Source organism: Coregonus clupeaformis, chromosome 30 (genome assembly GCF_020615455.1).
Source record: "Coregonus clupeaformis isolate EN_2021a chromosome 30, ASM2061545v1, whole genome shotgun sequence".
Taxonomy (NCBI): Eukaryota; Metazoa; Chordata; class Actinopteri; order Salmoniformes; family Salmonidae; genus Coregonus; species Coregonus clupeaformis.
This window is the reverse complement of record NC_059221.1, coordinates 39,686,669-39,708,246: the sequence shown is the minus strand read 5'-3', so window position 1 is coordinate 39,708,246 and position 21,578 is coordinate 39,686,669. Positions and strand designations below refer to the sequence as shown.

Genomic DNA, 21,578 nt, shown 5'->3' with positions numbered 1-21,578 from the left:
TTAAAAAACTGGAACACATCTGTTAAAAGTTGGCAGGTTGAGCTGCCTGTGTTTTGTGTACACCTTTTTAGCCTGAAGACACCACTCCCTTGTCTCTCGCTCTCTCTCTCTCTCTCTCACGCACTCACCCTGAGATGTCAACACTGCATAGCGTTCTTCAGAACTGTACATACAAGGACCAGACAACACCTATTGTGTTACAGAAAACGGATATACAGTCCCGATTTGGGAGCTGTTTGAGTCCAGGTACTTTGGGCACTGCGATGTGTATTTCGGCAGGATGTGGAGAGCCAATCTCCTCTTACTCCAGGCTCTGACTCTGAGTCAGTACCTCTGGGCCCAGGAGGACTTAACATCCATCTCACCACAGAACTGCAGTCTGGAATGTGTCCTGCAGGTGAGCCTCCACACGTAGTAATTAAGCCTCTCTCTGTCACTCTACCTGACTTTCTATGTTGTTCACAAAATGTTTTGGCTCATTTTTCACTGCTTTTGTTGAACACGCTGAAGGGTAGGAATCAGACTGGGTTATTAGTTATACGACTGGGTTATTAGTTATACGACTGGGTTATTAGGTATACGACTGGGTTATTAGGTATACGACTTGTACCAACAAAGTTGAGTTGATTGTGTTTTGGCAGCTGCAAAAAAAAATCCTGCACCTCAGATGAGGAATACTGAAAGGTAAAATGCTTTTGATTTCTGGCGCTTTACCACTTATTTTACAAATCATGTTGTCAAGATTTCTAGACAAACCAAATGCTTACCAAATGCATAATATACATTTTCTGGTTTTTAAAAATGCCAAAATATTACAAAGGTAACAGTGACCAGCGAAGGACTGTGACATGCAGGATAATTTTTAAAAAACCTGGATAAATCAAGGACAAAAACATCTTGAAGTGGATTACAGAAGTACGAAATTATTAATCCCAGTAAATAGTCACTGTAGAGTCGATTTAAAGTAGTACAGTTATTGACAGTAGTACAGTGATTGATTTAAGAAGTGATATATGCTATTAATAAGCAAATTCTTTTATCCAAAGCGATTTACAGTCATGCATGCAAAGGTTCTGTTTAAGAAATATTCCAAGATGGAGGCTTTTAACCTACCTACTATACTATCTACCTGACAGGTGAGAGCCTGGGTTCTCTGGCTGTTCCTGTTTTCTCACTCTCATTTCCTCCAGCTGTGTTTTGTTCTCTCTTAGACTAACAATAACTTCAAGATGACCGAGCGTACATCCTGAAGGAAAGGATTAGAACATTGGGCTCCACCTCTGGGTTTACCTGTTCACTGTGTCACATACAAGTACTTTATGCATACAGTGGGGAAAAAAAAGTATTTAGTCAGCCACCAATTGTGCAAGTTCTCCCACTTAAAAAGATGAGAGGCCTGTAATTTTCATCATAGGTACACGTCAACTATGACAGACAAAAAGAGAAAAAAAATCCAGAAAATCACATTGTAGGATTTTTAATGAATTTATTTGCAAATTATGGTGGAAAATAAGTATTTGGTCAATAACAACAGTTTCTCAATACTTTGTTATATACCCTTTGTTGGCAATGACACAGGTCAAACGTTTTCTGTAAGTCTTCACAAGGTTTTCACACACTGTTGCTGGTATTTTGGCCCATTCCTCCATGCAGATCTCCTCTAGAGCAGTGATGTTTTGGGGCTGTCGCTGGGCAACACGGACTTTCAACTCCCTCCAAAGATTTGCTATGGGGTTGAGATCTGGAGACTGGCTAGGCCACTCCAGGACCTTGAAATGCTTCTTACGAAGCCACTCCTTCGTTGCCCGGGCGGTGTGTTTGGGATCATTGTCATGCTGAAAGACCCAGCCACGTTTCATCTTCAATGCCCTTGCTGATGGAAGGAGGTTTTCACTCAAAATCTCACGATACATGGCCCCATTCATTCTTTCCTTTACACGGATCAGTCGTCCTGGTCCCTTTGCAGAAAAACAGCCCCAAAGCATGATGTTTCCACCCCCATGCTTCACAGTAGGTATGGTGTTCTTTGGATGCAACTCAGCATTCTTTGTCCTCCAAACACGACGAGTTGAGTTTTTACCAAAAAGTTATATTTTGGTTTCATCTGATCATATGACATTCTCCCAATCCTCTTCTGGATCATCCAAATGCACTCTAGCAAACTTCAGATGGGCCTGGACATGTACTGGCTTAAGCAGGGGGACACGTCTGGCACTGCAGGATTTGAGTCCCTGGCGGCGTCGTGTGTTACTGATGGTAGGCTTTGATACTTTGGTCCCAGCTCTCTGCAGGTCATTCACTAGGTCCCCCCGTGTGGTTCTGGGATTTTTGCTCACCGTTCTTGTGATCATTTTGACCCCACAGGGTGAGATCTTGCATGGAGCCCCAGATCGAGGGGAGATTATCAGTGGTCTTGTATGTCTTCCATTTCCTAATAATTGCTCCCACAGTTGATTTCTTCAAACCAAGCTGCTTACCTATTGCAGATTCAGTCTTCCCAGCCTGGTGCAGATCTACAATTTTGTTTCTGGTGTCCTTTGACAGCTCTTTGGTCTTGGCCATAGTGGAGTTTGGAGTGTGACTGTTTGAGGTTGTGGACAGGTGTCTTTTATACTGATAACAAGTTCAAACAGGTGCCATTAATACAGGTAACGAGTGGAGGGCAGAGGAGCCTCTTAAAGAAGAAGTTACAGGTCTGTGAGAGCCAGAAATCTTGCTTGTTTGTAGGTGACCAAATACTTATTTTCCACCATAATTTGCAAATAAATTCATTAAAAATCCTACAATGTGATTTTCTGGATTTTTTTCTCTCAATTTGTCTGTCATAGGTGACGTGTACCTATGATGAAAATTACAGGACTCTCTCATCTTTTTAAATGGGAGAACTTGCACAATTGGTGGCTGACTAAATAATTTTTTCCCCCCACTGTATCCTGTCTTTCTCGTGCACCATCTTAGGGGAGTCCAGGATGCGAATACTGCAGAATCAACAGAGAAGATGTTGGAAGAACCCTAGGCATTCCCTCTGTCGAGGCATTTGGAAGTAAGTTTATTTCAGACTGAAAGTATTCACACCTCTTTTACTTTTCCACATTTTTGTTGTTGTTGTTGTGTTACAGCCTGAATTTTAAATGGTTTAAATTGAGATTTTGTGTCACTGATCTACACACAATACCCCCATAAGGTCAAAGTGGAATTTTGTATGTAGAAATTAATAACATTTAAACTGATATGTCTAGTGTCAATAAATATTCAAACCCTTTGTTGTGGCAAGCCTAAATAAGTTCAGAAGTAAAAATTAGCTCAAATCGCTTAATAATATGTTGCATAGACTCATTCCGTGTGCAATAATAGTGGTTAACATGAATGTTGAATGACTACCCCATCTCTGTACCCCCACACATACAATTATCTGTAAGGTCCCTCAATCGAGTAGTGAATTTCAAGCACAGATTCAACCACAAAGACCAAGGAGGTTTTCCAATGCCTCTAAAAGAAGGGCACTGATTGGTAAACATAAATTTAAAAAAACAGACACTGAATATCACTTTGAGCATGGTAAAGTTATTAATTACACTTTGGATGGTATATCAATACACCCAGTCACTGCAAAGATACAGGCGTTCTTCTTAACTCAGTGGCTGGAGAGGAAGGAAACCGCTCAGGGATTTCACTCTTAGGTCAATGGTGATTTTAAAAATGTTACATACACTGCTCAAAAAAATAAAGGGAACACTTAAACAACACAATGTAACTCCAAGTCAATCACACTTCTGTGAAATCAAACTGTCCACTTAGGAAGCAACACTGATTGACAATACATTTCGCATGCTGTTGTGCAAATGGAATAGACAACAGGTGGAAATTATAGGCAATTAGCAAGACACCCCCAATAAAGAAGTGGTTCTGCAGGTGGTGACCACAGACCACTTCTCAGTTCCTATGCTTCCTGGCTGATGTTTTGGTCACTTTTGAATGCTGGCGGTGCTTTCACTCTAGTGGTAGCATGAGACGGAGTCTACAACCCACACAAGTGGCTCAGGTAGTGCAGCTCATCCAGGATGGCACATCAATGCGAGCTGTGGCAAGAAGGTTTGCTGTGTCTGTTAGCGTAGTGTCCAGAGCATGGAGGTGCTACCAGGAGACAGGCCAGTACATCAGGAGACGTGGAGGAGGCCGTAGGAGGGCAACAACCCAGCAGCAAGACCGCTACCTCCGCCTTTGTGCAAGGAGGAGCAGGAGGAGCACTGGCTGAGCCCTGCAAAATGACCTCCAGCAGGCCACAAATGTGCATGTGTCTGCTCAAACGGTCAGAAACAGACTCCATGAGGGTGGTATGAGGGCCCGACGTCCACAGTTGGGGGTTGTGCTTACAGCCCAACACCGTGCAGGACATTTGGCATTTGCCAGAGAACACCAAGATTGGCAAATTCGCCACTGACGCCCTGTGCTCTTCACAGATGAAAGCAGGTTCACACTGAGCACGTGACAGACGTGACAGAGTCTGGAGACGCCGTGGAGAACGTTCTGCTGCCTGCAACATCCTCCAGCATGACCGGTTTGGCGGTGGGTCAGTCATGGTGTGGGGTGGCATTTCTTTGGGGGCCGCACAGCCCTCCATGTGCTCGCCAGAGGTAGCCTGACTGTCATTAGGTACCGAGATGAGATCCTCAGACCCCTTGTGAGACCATATGCTGGTGCGGTTGGCCCTGGGTTCCTCCTAATGCAAGACAATGCTAGACCTCATGTGGCTGGAGTGTGTCAGCAGTTCCTGCAAGAGGAAGGCATTGATGCTATGGACTGGCCCGCCCGTTCCCCAGACCTGAATCCAATTGAGCACATCTGGGACATCATGTCTCGCTCCATCCACCAACGCCATGTTGCACCACAGACTGTCCAGGAGTTGGCGGATGCTTTAATCCAGGTCTGGGAGGAGATCCCTCAGGAGACCATCCGCCACCTCATCAGGAGCATGCCCAGGCGTTGTAGGGAGGTCATACAGGCACGTGGAGGCCACACACACTACTGAGCCTCATTTTGACTTGTTTTAAGGACATTACATCAAAGTTGGATCAGCCTGTAGTGTGGTTTTCTACTTTAATTTTGAGTGTGACTCCAAATCCAGACCTCCATGGGTTGATACATTTGATTTCCATTGATAATTTTTGTGTGATTTTGTTGTCAGCACATTCAACTATGTAAAGGAAAAAGTATTTAATAAGATTATTTCATTCATTCAGATCTAGGATGTGTTATTTTAGTGTTCCCTTTATTTTTTTGAGCAGTGTAGTTTAATGGTTGTGATATGAGAACTGAGGATGGCTCAACAACATTGTAGTTACTCCACAATACTAACCTAAATGCCAGAGTGAAAATGAGGAAGCCTGTACAGAATAAAAATATGCCAAAACATACATCCTGTTTGCAACAAGGTAATGTAATACTGCAAAAAATGTGACTAAGAAATTAACTTTTTGTCCTGAATACAAAGTGTTATGTTTGGCGCAAATACAACACATCACTGAGAACCACTCTTCATATTTTCAAGCATGGTGGTGGCTGCATCATGTTATGGGTACACTTGCCATCGGCAAGGACTAGGGAGTGTTTTGGGCTAAAAAGAACCGGAATACAGCTTTAAGCACAGACAAAATCCTAGAGGAAAACCTGGTTCAGTCTGCTTTCCAACAGTCACTGGGAAACAAATGCACCTTTCAGCAGGACAATACCCTAAAACACAAGGACAAATATACACTGCAGTTGCTTTCCAAGACGACATTGAATGTTCCTGAGTGGCCTAATTGCGGTTTTGACTTAAATCGGCTTGAAAATCTATGGCAAGACTTGAAAATGGCTGTTTTTCCCCATTCACCCTCTGAATGGCACACATACATAATCCATGTCTAAATTGTTTCAAGGCTTAAAAATAATTTTGTAACCTGACTCCTCCCCTTCATGTACACTGATTTTGAAGTGTATTTAACAGGTGACATCAATAAGGGATCATAGCTTTCACTTGGATTCACCTGGTCAGTCTATGTCATGGAAAGAGCAGACGTTCCTAATGTTTTATATACTCAGTGGATACAGTATATTAAGAAAGAATTCAGACCCCTTCTCTTTTCCCACATAAATAGCCTTCCTCACCCAGTAGACCCCAAGACTAAAAAAGGTTCAACATGTATTAAGGACATCATTACAGTATATACAGGGGTGGAAATTGAGATTTTGACATGTACAAATTAATTTTTCAAGGTGGGTTTCGCACTTCGCAGTAACCTTTCCCATTTCCACCCCTGAACATTAGAGCACCCTCTCATCCTATGGACCAATAACACACAGTGCCATTAAACAGCTGATGGACATGCATACGAAAGATCTTGCACACTTCTTCCAAATGCTTTATTAAAACATTACTACCTAAATCATTTTAGCTAAGACCGTAAGGTGTGTCCCAAATAGCACCCGATTCCCCATGCATTCGGAAATTAGAACTTGACTTCATCCACATTTTGTTACGTTACAGCCTTATTCTAAAATTAAATAAATGTTTTTCTTTATTAATCTACACACAATACCCCGTAATGACAAAGCGAAAACAGGTTTTCAGAAATGTTTGCAAATTTATAAAAATAAATAAAAAAACAGAAATGCCTTATTTACATAAGTATTCAGACCCTTTGCTATGAGACTCGAAATTGAGCTCAGGTGCATCATGTTTCCATTGATCATCCTTGAGATGTTTCTACAACTTGATTGGAGTCCACCTGTAGTAAATTCAATTGATTGGACATGATTTGGAAAGGCACACACCGGTCTATATAAGGTCCCACAGTTGACAGTGCATGTCAGAGCAAAAACCTAGCCATGAAGTCGAAGGAATTGTCCGTAGAGCTCCGAGACAGGATTGTGCCGAGGCACAGATCTGGGGAAGGGTACCAAAATATTTCTGCAGCATTGAAGGTCTCCAAGAACACAGTGGCCTCCATCATTCTTAAATGGAAGAAGTTTGGAACCACCAAGACTCTTCCTAGAGCTGGCCGCCGGCCAAACTGAGCAATCGTGGGAGAAGGTCTTTGGTCAGGGAGGTGACCAAGAACTCGATGGTCACTCTGACAGAGCTCCAGAGTTCCTCTGTGGAGATGGGAGAACCTTCCAGAAGGACAAACATCTCTGCAGCACTCCACCAATCAGGCCGTTATGGTAGAGTGGCCAAACGAAAGCCACTCCTCAGTAAAAGGCACATTACAGCCCGCTTGGAGTTTGCCAAAAGGCACCTAAAGGACTCTGACCATGAAAAACAAGATTGAACTCTTTGGCCTGAATGCCAAGCGTCACGCCTAGAGGAAACCTGGCACCATATCTACAGTTAAGCATGGTGGTGGCAGCATCATGCTGTGGGGATGTTTTTCAGTGGCAGGGAATGGGAGGCTAGTCAGGATCGAGGGAAAGATGAACGGAGCAAAGTACAGAGAGATCCTTGAAGAAACCCTGCTCCAGAGCGATCAGGAAATCAGATTGGGGTGAAGGTTCACCTTCCAACAAGACAACGACTCTAAGCACACAGCCAAAACAATGCAGGAGTGGCTTCGGGACAAGTCTCTGAATGTCCTTGAGCGGCCCAGCCAGAGGCCGGACTTGAACCCGATCGATCATCTCTGCAGAGATATATATATATATACAATGCTCAAAAAAATTAAGGGAACACTAAAATAACACATCCTAGAACTGAATGAATGAAATAATCTTATTAAATACTTTTTCCTTTACATAGTTGAATGTGCTGACAACAAAATCACACAAAAATTATCAATGGAAATCAAATGTATCAACCCATGGAGGTCTGGATTTGGAGTCACACTCAAAATTAAAGTAGAAAACCACACTACAGGCTGATCCAACTTTGATGTAATGTCCTTAAAACAAGTCAAAATGAGGCTCAGTAGTGTGTGTGGCCTCCACGTGCCTGTATGACCTCCCTACAACGCCTGGGCATGCTCCTGATGAGGTGGCGGATGGTCTCCTGAGGGATCTCCTCCCAGACCTGGATTAAAGCATCCGCCAACTCCTGGACAGTCTGTGGTGCAACATGGCGTTGGTGGATGGAGCGAGACATGATGTCCCAGATGTGCTCAATTGGATTCAGGTCTGGGGAACGGGCGGGCCAGTCCATAGCATCAATGCCTTCCTCTTGCAGGAACTGCTGACACACTCCAGCCACATGAGGTCTAGCATTGTCTTGCATTAGGAGGAACCCAGGGCCAACCGCACCAGCATATGGTCTCACAAGGGGTCTGAGGATCTCATCTCGGTACCTAATGACAGTCAGGCTACCTCTGGCGAGCACATGGAGGGCTGTGCGGCCCCCCAAAGAAATGCCACCCCACACCATGACTGACCCACCGCCAAACCGGTCATGCTGGAGGATGTTGCAGGCAGCAGAACGTTCTCCACGGCGTCTCCAGACTCTGTCACGTCTGTCACGTGCTCAGTGTGAACCTGCTTTCATCTGTGAAGAGCACAGGGCGTCAGTGGCGAATTTGCCAATCTTGGTGTTCTCTGGCAAATGCCAAATGTCCTGCACGGTGTTGGGCTGTAAGCACAACCCCCAACTGTGGACGTCGGGCCCTCATACCACCCTCATGGAGTCTGTTTCTGACCGTTTGAGCAGACACATGCACATTTGTGGCCTGCTGGAGGTCATTTTGCAGGGCTCAGCCAGTGCTCCTCCTGCTCCTCCTTGCACAAAGGCGGAGGTAGCGGTCTTGCTGCTGGGTTGTTGCCCTCCTACGGCCTCCTCCACGTCTCCTGATGTACTGGCCTGTCTCCTGGTAGCACCTCCATGCTCTGGACACTACGCTAACAGACACAGCAAACCTTCTTGCCACAGCTCGCATTGATGTGCCATCCTGGATGAGCTGCACTACCTGAGCCACTTGTGTGGGTTGTAGACTCCGTCTCATGCTACCACTAGAGTGAAAGCACCGCCAGCATTCAAAAGTGACCAAAACATCAGCCAGGAAGCATAGGAACTGAGAAGTGGTATGTGGTCACCACCTGCAGAACCACTCCTTTATTGGGGGTGTCTTGCTAATTGCCTATAATTTCCACCTGTTGTCTATTCCATTTGCACAACAGCATGTGAAATGTATTGTCAATCAGTGTTGCTTCCTAAGTGGACAGTTTGATTTCACAGAAGTGTGATTGACTTGGAGTTACATTGTGTTGTTTAAGTGTCCCTTTATTTTTTTGAGCAGTGTATATATACTGTACATACACACACTACCGGTCAAAAGTTTTAGAACACCTACTCATTCAAGGGATTTTCTTTATTTTTACGATTTTCTACATTGTATAATAATAGTGAAGACATCAAAACTATGAAATAACAAATATGGAATCATGTAGTAACCAAAAAAGTGTTAAACAAATCAAAATATAGTTTATATTTGAGATTCTTCAAAGTAGCCACCCTTTGCCTTGATGACAGCTTTGCACACTCTTGGCATTCTCTCAACCAGCTTCAGCTGGAATGCTTTTCCAACAGTCTTGAAGGAATTCCCACATATGCTGAGCACTTGTTGGCTGCTTTTCCCTCACTCTGTGGTCCGACTCATCCCAAACATCTCAATTTGGTTGAGGTCGGGGTATTGTGGAGGCCAGGTCATCTGATGCAGCACTCCATCACTCTCCTTCTTGGTAAAATAGCCCTTCCACAGCCTGGAGGTGTGTTGGGTCATTGTCCTGTTGAAAACAGGACAAATGAATGATGGACTGTCGTTTCTCTTTTCTTATTTGACATGTTCTTGCCATAATATGGACTTGGTCTTGTACCAAATAGGGCTATCTTTTGTATAAGGGGGCGACCTTGTCACAACAACTGATTGGCTCAAACGCATTAAGAAGGAAAGAAATTCCACAAATTAACTTTTAAGAAGGTTCACCTGTTAATTTAAATGCATTCCAGGTGACTACCTCATGAAGCTGGTTGAGAGAATGACAAGTGTGCAAAGCTGTCATCAAGGCAAAGGGTGGCTATTTGAAGAATCTCAAATATAAAATATATTTTGATTTGTTTAACACTTCTTTGGTTACTAGATGATTCCATATGTGTTATTTTATAGTTTTGATGTCCTCACTATTATTCTACAATGTAGAAAATAGTTAATATAAAGAAAACCCTTGAATGAGTAGGTGTTCTAAAACTTTTGACCGGTAGATTGTGTGTATGTATGTGTATATGTGTATATATACAGTGGGGGAAAAAAGTATTGTCAGCCACCAATTGTGCAAGTTCTCCCACTTAAAAAGATGAGAGAGGCCTGTAATTTTCATCATAGGTACACGTCAACTATGACAGACAAAATGAGAAGAAAAAAAATCCTGAAAATCACATTGTAGGATTTGTTATGAATTTATTTGAAAATTATGGTGGAAAATAAGTATTTGGTCAATAACAAAAGTTTCTCAATACTTTGTTATATACCCTTTGTTGGCAATGACACAGGTCAAACGTTTTCTGTAAGTCTTCACAAGGTTTTCACACACTGTTGCTGGTATTTTGGCTCATTCCTCCATGCAGATCTCCTCTAGAGCAGTGATGTTTTGGGGCTGTTGCTGGGCAACACAGACTTTCAACTCCCTCCAAAGATTTTCTATGGGGTTGAGATCTGGAGACTGGCTAGGCCACTCCAGGACCTTGAAATGCTTCTTACGAAGCCACTCCTTCGTTGCCCGGGCGGTGTGTTTGGGATCATTGTCATGCTGAAAGACCCAGCCACGTTTCATCTTCAATGCCCTTGCTGATGGAAGGAGGTTTTCACTCAAAATCTGACGATACATGGCCCCATTCATTCTTTCCTTTACACGGATCAGTTGTCCTGGTCCCTTTGCAGAAAAACAGCCCCAAAGCATGATGTTTCCACCCCCATGCTTCACAGTAGGTATGGTGTTCTTTGGATGCAACTCAGCATTCTTTGTCCTCCAAACACGACAAGTTGAGTGTTTACCAAAAAGTTCTATTTTGGTTTCATCTGACCATATGACATTCTCCCAATCCTCTTCTGGATCATCCAAATGCACTCTAGCAAACTTCAGACGGGCCTGGACATGTACTGGCTTAAGCAGGGGGACACGTCTGGCACTGCAGGATTTGAGTCCCTGGTGGCGTAGTGTGTTACTGATGGTAGGCTTTGTTACTTTGGTCCCAGCTCTCTGCAGGTCATTCACTAGGTCCCCCTGTGTGGTTCTGGGATTTTTGCTCACCGTTCTTGTGATCATTTTGACCCCACAGGGTGAGATCTTGCGTGGAGCCCCAGATCGAGGGAGATTATCAGTGGTCTTGTACGTCTTCCATTTCCTAATAATTGCTTCCACAGTTGATTTCTTCAAACCAAGCTGCTTACCTATTGCAGATTGTCTTCCCAGCCTGGTGCAGGTATACAATTTTGTTTCTGGTGTCCTTTGACAGCTCTTTGGTCTTGGCCATAGTGGAGTTTGGAGTGTGACTGTTTGAGGTTGTGGACAGGTGTCTTTTATACTGATAACAAGTTCAAACAGGTGCCATTAATACAGGTAACGAGTGGAGGACAGAGGAGCCTCTTAAAGAAGAAGTTACAGGTCTGTGAGAGCCAGAAATCTTGCTTGTTTGTAGGTGACCAAATACTTATTTTCCACCATAATTTGCAAATAAATTCATTAAAAATCCTACAATGTGATTTTCTGGATTTTTTTTCCTCAATTTGTCTGTCATAGTTGACGTGTACCTATGATGAAAATCACAGGCCTCTCTCATCTTTTTAAGTGGGAGAACTTGCACAATTGGTGGCTGACTAAATACTTTTTTCCCCCACTGTATGTATGTGTGTATATATATATATATATATATATATATATATATATATATATATATATTTTTATATATATATATATATATATATACCTCACTGTATAATAAATAGAGCTTTAAAATACAGCGCTAAAATGGTCATGGCAGAAATGCAATAAATGGATAAGGTGGATGTATATGTATATCCATTAGTCAATTTTTGCATTTCTGCTATTACCATTTTAGCGCTGTGTGTTAAATGTTAATCATTACTATTATTATAATCCTGTTATTATCATCAATTTCCCCAGGTTGTGTTCCATGGCCATGTTTTGTCTTTCTGGGTGGACAGAGCTCTGATGTGTGCCAACATTATGTCCATGCGCCTCACGATGTGACTGTAGAGTTTGTAGCCGACGAGAATCCTAAATATGACACTGTAGTTGTCTCCTGGCAACCCAGCCAGTTTGGTAAGGGCAAACATAAGACACAAACATTTTCCTGTAATCATCAATCATATACTGTAGATCCAATGTAGGGGTCATTATAATTTACGGAATATGAATTCAGAGAAAAGGGTACTGGCCTAGAGGGTACCAATCTGAATATACAGTAATAATGGTGACTTTCATCCTGTATTGCCATAAAAATGATTTTGTACAATACATGCATTCATGTTAATGAGTAGTATTATCATGCATGTTAACTCGCTCATTCTTTACCGACCTTGTCCCTTTGTGTTTGTTCCAGGGATCTCCTTCCTCAGAGGGTTCCAGGTCTCCCTTCAGGCCTTGGGAGGATCTCATATTGCCTGTCAGCTCTTTCTCTTTCAAAGCAATATTTCTCTCTCTGCCTCATATGCCCAAAGGGTAGGACACTTTGCTGATATGACCCCATTCCCCAAATTTGTCTGAATTAGTTTTGAAAACACATCTATGAAAAGGTGGATAAAACCCAGTACAACCTCAATACCAAGTTCTTACAGAACTTTTATATACTATTTTCACTGAAAGGTAGTGAAAAGGAAAGCTACTGTAAAGTGAAAACTGTTTAAAGTAAAAAATGATAGATGTTATTGGGCCAATAAAGCAGGGTTTTGTCTTGTCAAGATTCCCACGACATCTAACAGTGTTTTTATTGGCTGTTGTAGGTGTACCAGTCAGACTCCTTCTCCCGTCTAGACCTGGGTGCCCAGTATGCTGTCACTGTGATGGCCCTGCCAGTTCCTGAGTTGTGGGATCAATTCTACCACAGTACAATGTTCACCACACGCAGTAAATCCTCCTCACACTATACAGTACCACATAAATGGAACACAGGAACATTGGGGCGGCAGGTGGCTTAGTGGTTAAGAGCGTTGTGCCAGTAACCGAAAGGTCGCTGGTTCTAATCCCCGAGCCGACTAGGTGAAAAATCTGTCGATGTGCCCTTGAGCAAGGCACTTAACCCTAATTGCTCCTGTAAGTCGCTCTGGATAAGAGCGTCTGCTAAATGACTAAAATGTAAAATGTTCACTAACACTGTTTGCTTCCACTATGACATAAATGTTTTTTATTTTTTTATTTATTTTGTAAATTTACAATCAAACATAATCCAGTCAAAAAAAATGCAATCTATTGTAAATAATGTGTGAATTCCCTGGCTGTTTTGCAGCATGCCCAGAGAAAAATGGACTTGAGCATTGCAAGAAAGGTGAGTAATACTACTTTGTTGAGTTAATGTTGACAATCTTATGAATCACTCTCTGTACAGCATTGGTTCATTTGTTTGTCAATGTTTTTTTTCTTTCTTCCTTTTATAGATTGGTACCCAAAACATATAGAAGTTCAGCAGGAAGGGTCTGACATTATTGTGACATTCAACCTTGCTCCCCCACATTTTGGAATCAACCGCTACTTCTCGTTATGTTATGGAGGGGGGCTGAAGAGATACATCATTAAACCTGTGAGTGAGAGAGCTTTTGATCGACTATTTACATGTCTATGTGGAGAATGATTTACTGTCATTATTAGTCTGCCGTGTATAATGATTTCTACCTTTTTTATTGCTACCGTCTTTAGAATTCCACAAAAAACAGAACTCACTACAGTTATCATCTCCAAGGGCTGGTGGAAGGGTCCAACTACACATGTGAGGTGAGTCATTGAAAATGTGGCACAACTCAAACTCTAACTATACAAACAAAAACTTGTAGTTTCAGCCTATGTTTCCATAAATCTGTACTTTTTTTATCTCAGATCGCAGTTGATGAGGTAGACGCTGTAAGAAAAACATTCAATGTTCAAGTGATGCAGATTAAGCACGGTATGTTCCAATCAAGACCAACGTTTATACAACTTATACAAATGCTTGTAGATATTTTTGCTGTGTACTTAGCATAGGTATATGATAGATTTTTTTTATTGGGTTATTTTATTTCATGTCATAGACCAATTGGTGCCCAGCCCGTACGACCTTATAAGACACTACTTATTTAAGTGCGTGTGCACAAAACGCAAAACAAAATTCCATTACCTGCAGAATTTATCATAAAAATGTCAATCAATCACCACACTTCTCCTTCTCCCCCAGGCTTTTAAAATAAATTGTGCAATGTCAAAAACTCCCTTTCTGAAAATGAGAAACAGTATAGAGTGTATAACAGCTTATCTAGCTATTTATACTGAACAAAAATATAAACGCAACATGTAAAGTGTTGGTCCCATGTTTGATGAGCTGAAATAAAAGATCCCAGACATTTTCCATAAGCACAAAGAGCTTATTTCTCTCAATTTTCTTGCACAAATGTGTTTACATCCCTGTTAGTGAGCATTTGTCCTTTGCCAAGATAATCCATCCACCTGACAAGTGTGCCATATCAACAAGCTGTTTAAACAGCATGACCATTACACAGGTGCACCTTGTGCTGGGGACAATAAAAGGACACTTTAAAAATGTGCAGTTTTGTCAAACAACACAATGCCACAGATGTCTCATGTTTTGAGGGAGCGTGCAATTGGCATGCTGACTGCAGGAATGTCCACCAGAGCTGTTGCCAGAGAATTGAATGTTGTTTTAGAGAATTTGACAGTACGTCCAACCGGCCTCACAACCGCACACCACTTGTAACCACTTCAGCCCAGGACCTTCACATCCGGCTTCTTCAACTGCGGGATTGTCTGAGACCAGCCACCCAGAGAGCTGATGAAACTGTGGGTTTGCACAACCAAATAATTTCTGCACAAACTGTCAGAAACCATCTCAGGGAAGTTCATCTGCTTGCTCGTCGTCCTCACCAGGGTCTTGACCTGACTGCAGTTCTGCGTCGTAACCGACTTCAGTGGGCAAATGCTCACCTTCGATGACCACTGGCACGCTGGAGAAGTATGCTCTTCACGGATGAATCCCGTTTCAACTGTACCGGGCAGATGGCAGACAGCATGTATGGTGTTGTGTGGGTGAGCGGTTTGCTGATGTCAACGTTGTGAACAGAGTGCCCCATGGTGGGGCTATGGTATGGGCAGGCATAAGCTATGAACAACTAACACAATTGCATTTTATCAATGGCAATTTGAATGCACAGAGATACCGTAACGAGATCCTGAGGCCCATTGTCGTGCCATTCATCCACCGCCATAACCTCATGTTTCAGCATGATAATGCACGGCCCCATGTCGCAAGGATCTGTACACAATTCCTGGAAGCTGAAAACGTCCCAGTTCTTCCATTGCCTGCATACTCACCAGACATGTCACCCATTGAGCATGTTTGGGACGCTCTGGATCGATGTGTACGACAGCGTGTTCCAGTTTCCGGCAATATCCAGCAACTTCACACAACCATTGAAGAGGAGTGGGACAACATTCCCCAGGCCACAATCAACAGCCTGATCAACTCTATGCAAAGGTGATGTGTCGCACTGCATGAGGCAAATTGTGGTCACACCAGTTACTGACTGGTTTTCTGATCCACCTTTTTTTAAAGCTATCTGTGACCAACAGATGCATATCTGTATTCCCAGTCATGTAAAATCCATAGATTAGGGCCTAATGGTTTTATTTCCATTGACTCATTTCCTTACATGAACTGTAACTCAGTAAAACCTTTGAAATTGTTGCATGTTGAGTTTATATTTTGGTTCAGTGTATATAGTCTACCTTGCTCCCCGCAGAGCCACCTCCCACTGCCACTCCATCCCCGACCCTGCTGCTGCCTGTTGGCGTTGCCCTGGCAGCCATGTTAGTGGTGTTATTACTGGCTGTCATCTGGAAGAATCCCAGGCAGAACACGAGGAAGACAGAGATAAATCACGGTCGGCATCTTTACATTTCACTAACGATACCAATGCTTTCTTTGCATGTGCAGGTCAGACAGACAAAACGTTTTCCTCTAACAAGAATTTGGCAATACAATACATTTCATACACTTTGTTTTGTGCTTTTCAGAAATAATCGAGCAACATCTAGGCAAGAATGGGAATGAGGAACATGTGTCACTGACCAGCATGTTAACTCCGCCTCGATTACTAATTTGCTACAGCAGCGATGACGGCATTGCCCATGTCCGAGCAGTCATGCAATTAGCAGTCTTCCTGCAGCAGCACATGGCTACACAGGTAACACTGGGATGAGAATATCAGTACGACAGAACAGTGTGCAACGTTTAATTAAACAGAAACGGTACTGTACTTAACGACCAGTTGAAGAATGTTGTGATTATAGTGGCCCCAGAGAGCGATTGTGTATGCCGCGCTGCACGTCATTTCCAAATGGTCACACCCAAATTGATCAGGCCACACCCACCAAAACGGGAGCAAACGTTCCTCAAAAGGCTGTTGAAGAATGCTACACACCGTTTTGGGTGGAAAACGTGTTATTCAGTGCAAACCGTCATGCAACATAGCAATCGTTGAAACCGAACTGAACGCACCTGGTCTTCTTGGTTGTAATTGAAAATTGCATTTTAAAGGGCCAAATGTAAATGTTATTTATAATACCTTATTATATTACTTGTATTATTATTTATTGTTGTCTGTTGCGCCAGGTGTATCTGGACCTGTGGGATTCTCTAAGCTTGGCAGAGGAGGGGACCATGGGATGGCACTGCAGGAGGATCCAGGAGAGTGACTTTGTTCTGGTCATCTGTTCCCGGGGACTACAGAGGCGGCCATCTCAGAGCGACGAGGCACAAAGCCGAAGCTCAGCAGCAGCAGCCGTAGTAGCTCTGGTGGGAGAAGAGCTTGGCAGTGCCAAAGCCAAGGGGAGAGACATCTCCAAGTACATGGCTGCCATATTTGAGTACTCTGAGGAGAAGGACATTCCTGCCCAGCTAGGGTTTGTGTCGCGCTACACCCTAACTAGAGACTTGCCTTTGCTCTTCTCCCACCTCCATGGTGTGGCCCTACATAGGCCTGGGGGGTATCTGAGAATAGAACACATTACAGAGGAGGGTTACACCAAGCTGCCAGCCGGTGCTGCTCTACAATGGTCTATACAGGAAGCTGGCATGGCGTTGAGTAATCATCAGGAATCATCTGATGCAGGGGGGGATAAAGAGCATGACAAACATGTGGAATGTGTGTGAGCGTGAGCATCCCAGTTGGGCCCTGCACTGCAAACTCCGGGACAATTGACATTTTTACATTTTTACATTTTAGTCATTTAGCAGACGCTCTTATCCAGAGCGACTTACAGTTAGTGAATGCATACATGTATTATTATTATATATTTTCATACTGGCCCCGTGGGAAAGCGAGCCCCACATCCCTGCCCGCCAAACCCTCCCTACCTTGGGCGACGCTGACCAATTGTGCGCCGCCCATGGGTCTCCCGGTCGCGGCCGGCTGCGACAAACCTGGACTCACCAGCATCTCTAGTGGCACAGCTAGCACTGCGATGCAGTGCCTTGAACCACTGCGCCACTCGGGAGTAACAAGACACCAGTGGACTGATCCATTGTGGAGGCCATGGGGATGGCATAGTCCATGGAGCAACACAAATAAAAAATATTATTATTTAATAACAATGTGCTTTGTCCCGCATTGATGTGGTCCTCTCCCATTCTAAAAACACATCGTGCGCTGTTGAATTGGCACCTTTTCCTAGACCATGTTGCTATGTGAATAACAGCAAAGTTAACCAGCATATTGGTGTTGAATTGACTTATGATGACTGTATTCCCACGGGGGGCCAGTATAAAAAAAATATGTATTCACTTAACTGTAAGTCGCTCTGGATAAGACCGTCTGCTAAATGACTAAAATGTAAATGTAAATGTATTCCCAGAGGATAGCACTTAAAAGTATTAATTAAAACACTTCTTTCCAAAGTGGTCCTCGATGGGAAACTATTCTGTGACTGTTGAGCCCAGGCAAGCTTTTAAAAAATGGCCTTCCTTATACAAGATGTTAGGAGGATTATATTATTGGTGTGTTATATATGGTGTGGTTAGGGTTGACCATGGGCTATGTTGGATCATTTTAGATTCCCTACAAATAGTCTCGGAGTATTTGTAGCTCAATTGGTAGAGCAAGGCGCTTGCAACGCCAGGGTTGTGGGTTCGTTTCCCACGGGGGGCAAGTATGAAAATGTATGCACTCACTAACTGTAAGTCGCTCTGGATAAGAGCGTCTGCTAAATTACTAAAATGTAAATGTAATGATCTGTATGTACAATGCTTTAGCTATAGCCTGAACAGCCGCTAGTAGTCGCAGTTTACTTGTCTTGATGGTCTCACTATCTGCAGGCTAGGATATAAACTAATTTGACCATCAGTTCATTCAGTCCAGAATAAAGTATGAATCAAATGAATATAGCTTTTCTTTGCAATAGGCTACATTTGATGTTATTCCATATATATTATTTAACTAAGAAAGCTGCGGAATGGAAAACAGGATTTTGATTGCCTTGACAGTTGAATAGGTTTTGTCATCTCCGTTATGCTAGCAGCAGGAAATTATGCTAGATATTATGCTGGCAGCACAGACGCGGATTTGTTTCTAAAAATAATAGTCCCCCTGCAAAGACATGCTAAACTTTGGGAAAGTCGATTTTTGAAGCATTCTAGTGCAGTAAAACGTGTTGCACGGCATTGCAACCACCTAGGAAAAATAGATATACCAGCATTTATTTTGAAAGTTTACACACATACTGGTATGTTCAAACCTATTTAAATACAGAGGGTGGAGTATGAAGTGCTGCTGGATATGTACGAGAGTCCCCCTCTAAACATATTTGGTTAGTAGAGACCCTACTGAGTATTTTCCATCCCACTTTAGCTCAGCTTTGTTTTGTTGTTATAGCCCAATATGTAATATACTGTATTGCATTGGGGGCAATGGAGGGGTAGGAGTAAAAAGCAAGCAGCAGGTCATGTGACACAGACCCCCTCAGACCTTAGTGAATGATTTCCACCCACCAAGCTGAGACAGGGGTGTCAAACTCATTTTAGCTCAGGGGCCACATGGAGGAAAATCTATTCCCAAGTGGGCCGGACCGGAAAAATCATGGTATATATAACTTAAAAACAACAACTTCAGATTGTTTTCTTTGTTTTAATACGATCAATATACAACATAAAGCTGGAGCCTGAGGACAGTGTGTCCAAAATAGTACAAGCACAACATCACTATTAATCATAAAACACGTCAAGTTTATTTGAAAATTCTAAAGAAAAAGAACACACAAACACAATGCCTCAGTGATTAACAGAACTGTTTCACAGATCACAGAACTATATCAGGGTGTCATTTCTCAGGCAGAAATGTAGATAAAAATAATGAAATCCTGTTCCCCAAACAAGTGCAAGAACCACAGAGTCAAGAATAGGTTAAATATACAAATAAAATAAAAACAATTAAAAACAATAGCACATCAACATAAAAACATATAAACATAAAGCTGGAGCCTGAGGACAGTGTCCAAAAGCACAACATCACTATTAATCATAAAACACCTCAAGTTATTTGAAAGTACTGAGGACAAAGAACACACAAACACACAATGCCTCAGTGATTAACAGAACTGTTTCACAGATCACATAACTATATCAGGGTGTCATTTCTCAGGCAGAAATGTAGATAAAAATAATGAAATCCTGTTCCCCAAACAAGTGCAAGAACCACAGAGTCAAGAATAGGTTAAATATACAAATAAAATAAAATCAATTAAAAACAATAGCACATCAACATAAAAACATATAAACATAAAGCTGGAGCCTGAGGACAGTGTCCAAAAGCACAACATCACTATTAATCATAAAACACCTCAAGTTATTTGAAAATTCTGAGGACAAAGAACACACAAACACACAATGCCTCAGTGATTCACAGAAGTATATCACAGATCACAGAACTATATCAGGGTGTCATTTCTCAGGCAGAAATGTAGATAAAAATAATGAAATCCTGTTCCCCAACCAAGTGCAAGAACCACAGAGTCAAGAATAGGTTAAATATACAAATAAAATAAAAATAATTAAAAACAATAGCACATCAACATAAAAACATATAAACATAAATCTGAAAGCGTTGCTCAAACTCCCGTAACAGTCCCGTTATTTTATCTTTGAACTGCTTCATGTTTGCCACATGTTGGGTCGCGCACACATTTTTCAGACAGGGGAAGTGAGCTGCATCACCACCGGCAAGTTGCGTCTCCCACAATGACAGCTTCAACTTGAAAGAACGTATGCTGTCATAATACTGCGTGACAACTTTGTTGCGCCCTTGCAGCTGTTTGTTCAAGTTATTCAGGTGCTCTGTAACATCCACCATAAATGCAAGGTCCTGCATCCATTCTGCGGAATGAAATTCTAACACTGGTTTGCCCTTTTCTTCCATGAACTGTTCAATTTCTTCTCGTAAATCAAAGAAACGCCTCAGCACAGCACCTCAGCTTAACCATTTTACCTCAGTGTGGTATGGCAGGCCATAGATGTGGTCTTTCTCTCTGAGAAGGCTGTCAAACTGACGGTGATTCAGGCTTCTGGATCGGATGAAATTAACAGTTTGCATGACCACCTTCATGACGTTATCCATCTTTAATGACTTGCAACACAAAGCCTCCTGGTGCAAAATACAGTGAAAAGTCAAAAAATCATGTCCTCCATTTGCAGATTGCACTTTCTCTCTGAACTTTGTCACAACGCCTGCTTTTTTCCCGATCATTGAGGGCGCACCATCTGTAGCCAGGCTGACAGCGCGGGACCAGTCCACTCCGACCCTGTCCAGCGCGCCGACGAGTGCGGTAAAAATATCAGCTGCTGTCGTTGTATCTGTCATCGGCACCAACTCCACGAACTCCTCTGTGACGGTCAATGTGTCATCAACTCCGCGGATGAAAATGGCCAGTTGTGCAACATCTGTAATGTCCGTGCTTTCATCAATTGCAACCGAAAAACGCAATAAATTACTTTACTTTTTGCTTCAACTGGCTGTCCAAATCCACTGAAAGATCGGAAATCCTGTCTGCAACTGTGTTTCTTGTCAGGCTGATATTTGCAAAAGCCTGCCGCTTTTCAGGGCACACAATCTCCGCTGCCTTCATCATGCATGTTTTTACAAATTCACCCTCACTAAATGGTTTTGAAGCCACTGCGATTTCATTAGCAATGAGGTAGCTAGCTTTCACTGCAGCATCACTGATGTCTCGGCTGTGAGTAAACACAGACTGCTGTTTCTTCAGACCCGTCAACAGTTCATTCACCTTCTCTCATCTCCGCTGTCCTTGAAAGTTGTCATATTTGTCGGCATGAAGACTCACATAGTGGCGAC

At 42.7% G+C, this 21,578-nt stretch overlaps 1 protein-coding gene across 1 annotated transcript; it reads left to right on the top strand.

The window, feature by feature from the left end:
• The first annotated feature begins 136 nt into the window (after positions 1-136).
• Positions 137-17,493, top strand: si:ch211-207e14.4 (interleukin-17 receptor D). Its single transcript, XM_041858043.1, has 12 exons — positions 137-397; positions 2,959-3,043; positions 12,139-12,297; positions 12,578-12,696; positions 12,978-13,101; positions 13,481-13,519; positions 13,629-13,771; positions 13,888-13,962; positions 14,065-14,131; positions 15,978-16,118; positions 16,252-16,421; positions 16,850-17,493. Exons 1-12 carry the CDS (start codon positions 281-283, stop codon positions 17,387-17,389), a joined length of 1,779 nt encoding a protein of 592 aa, XP_041713977.1. The 5' UTR covers positions 137-280; the 3' UTR covers positions 17,390-17,493.
• Positions 17,494-21,578: the final 4,085 nt, after the last annotated feature.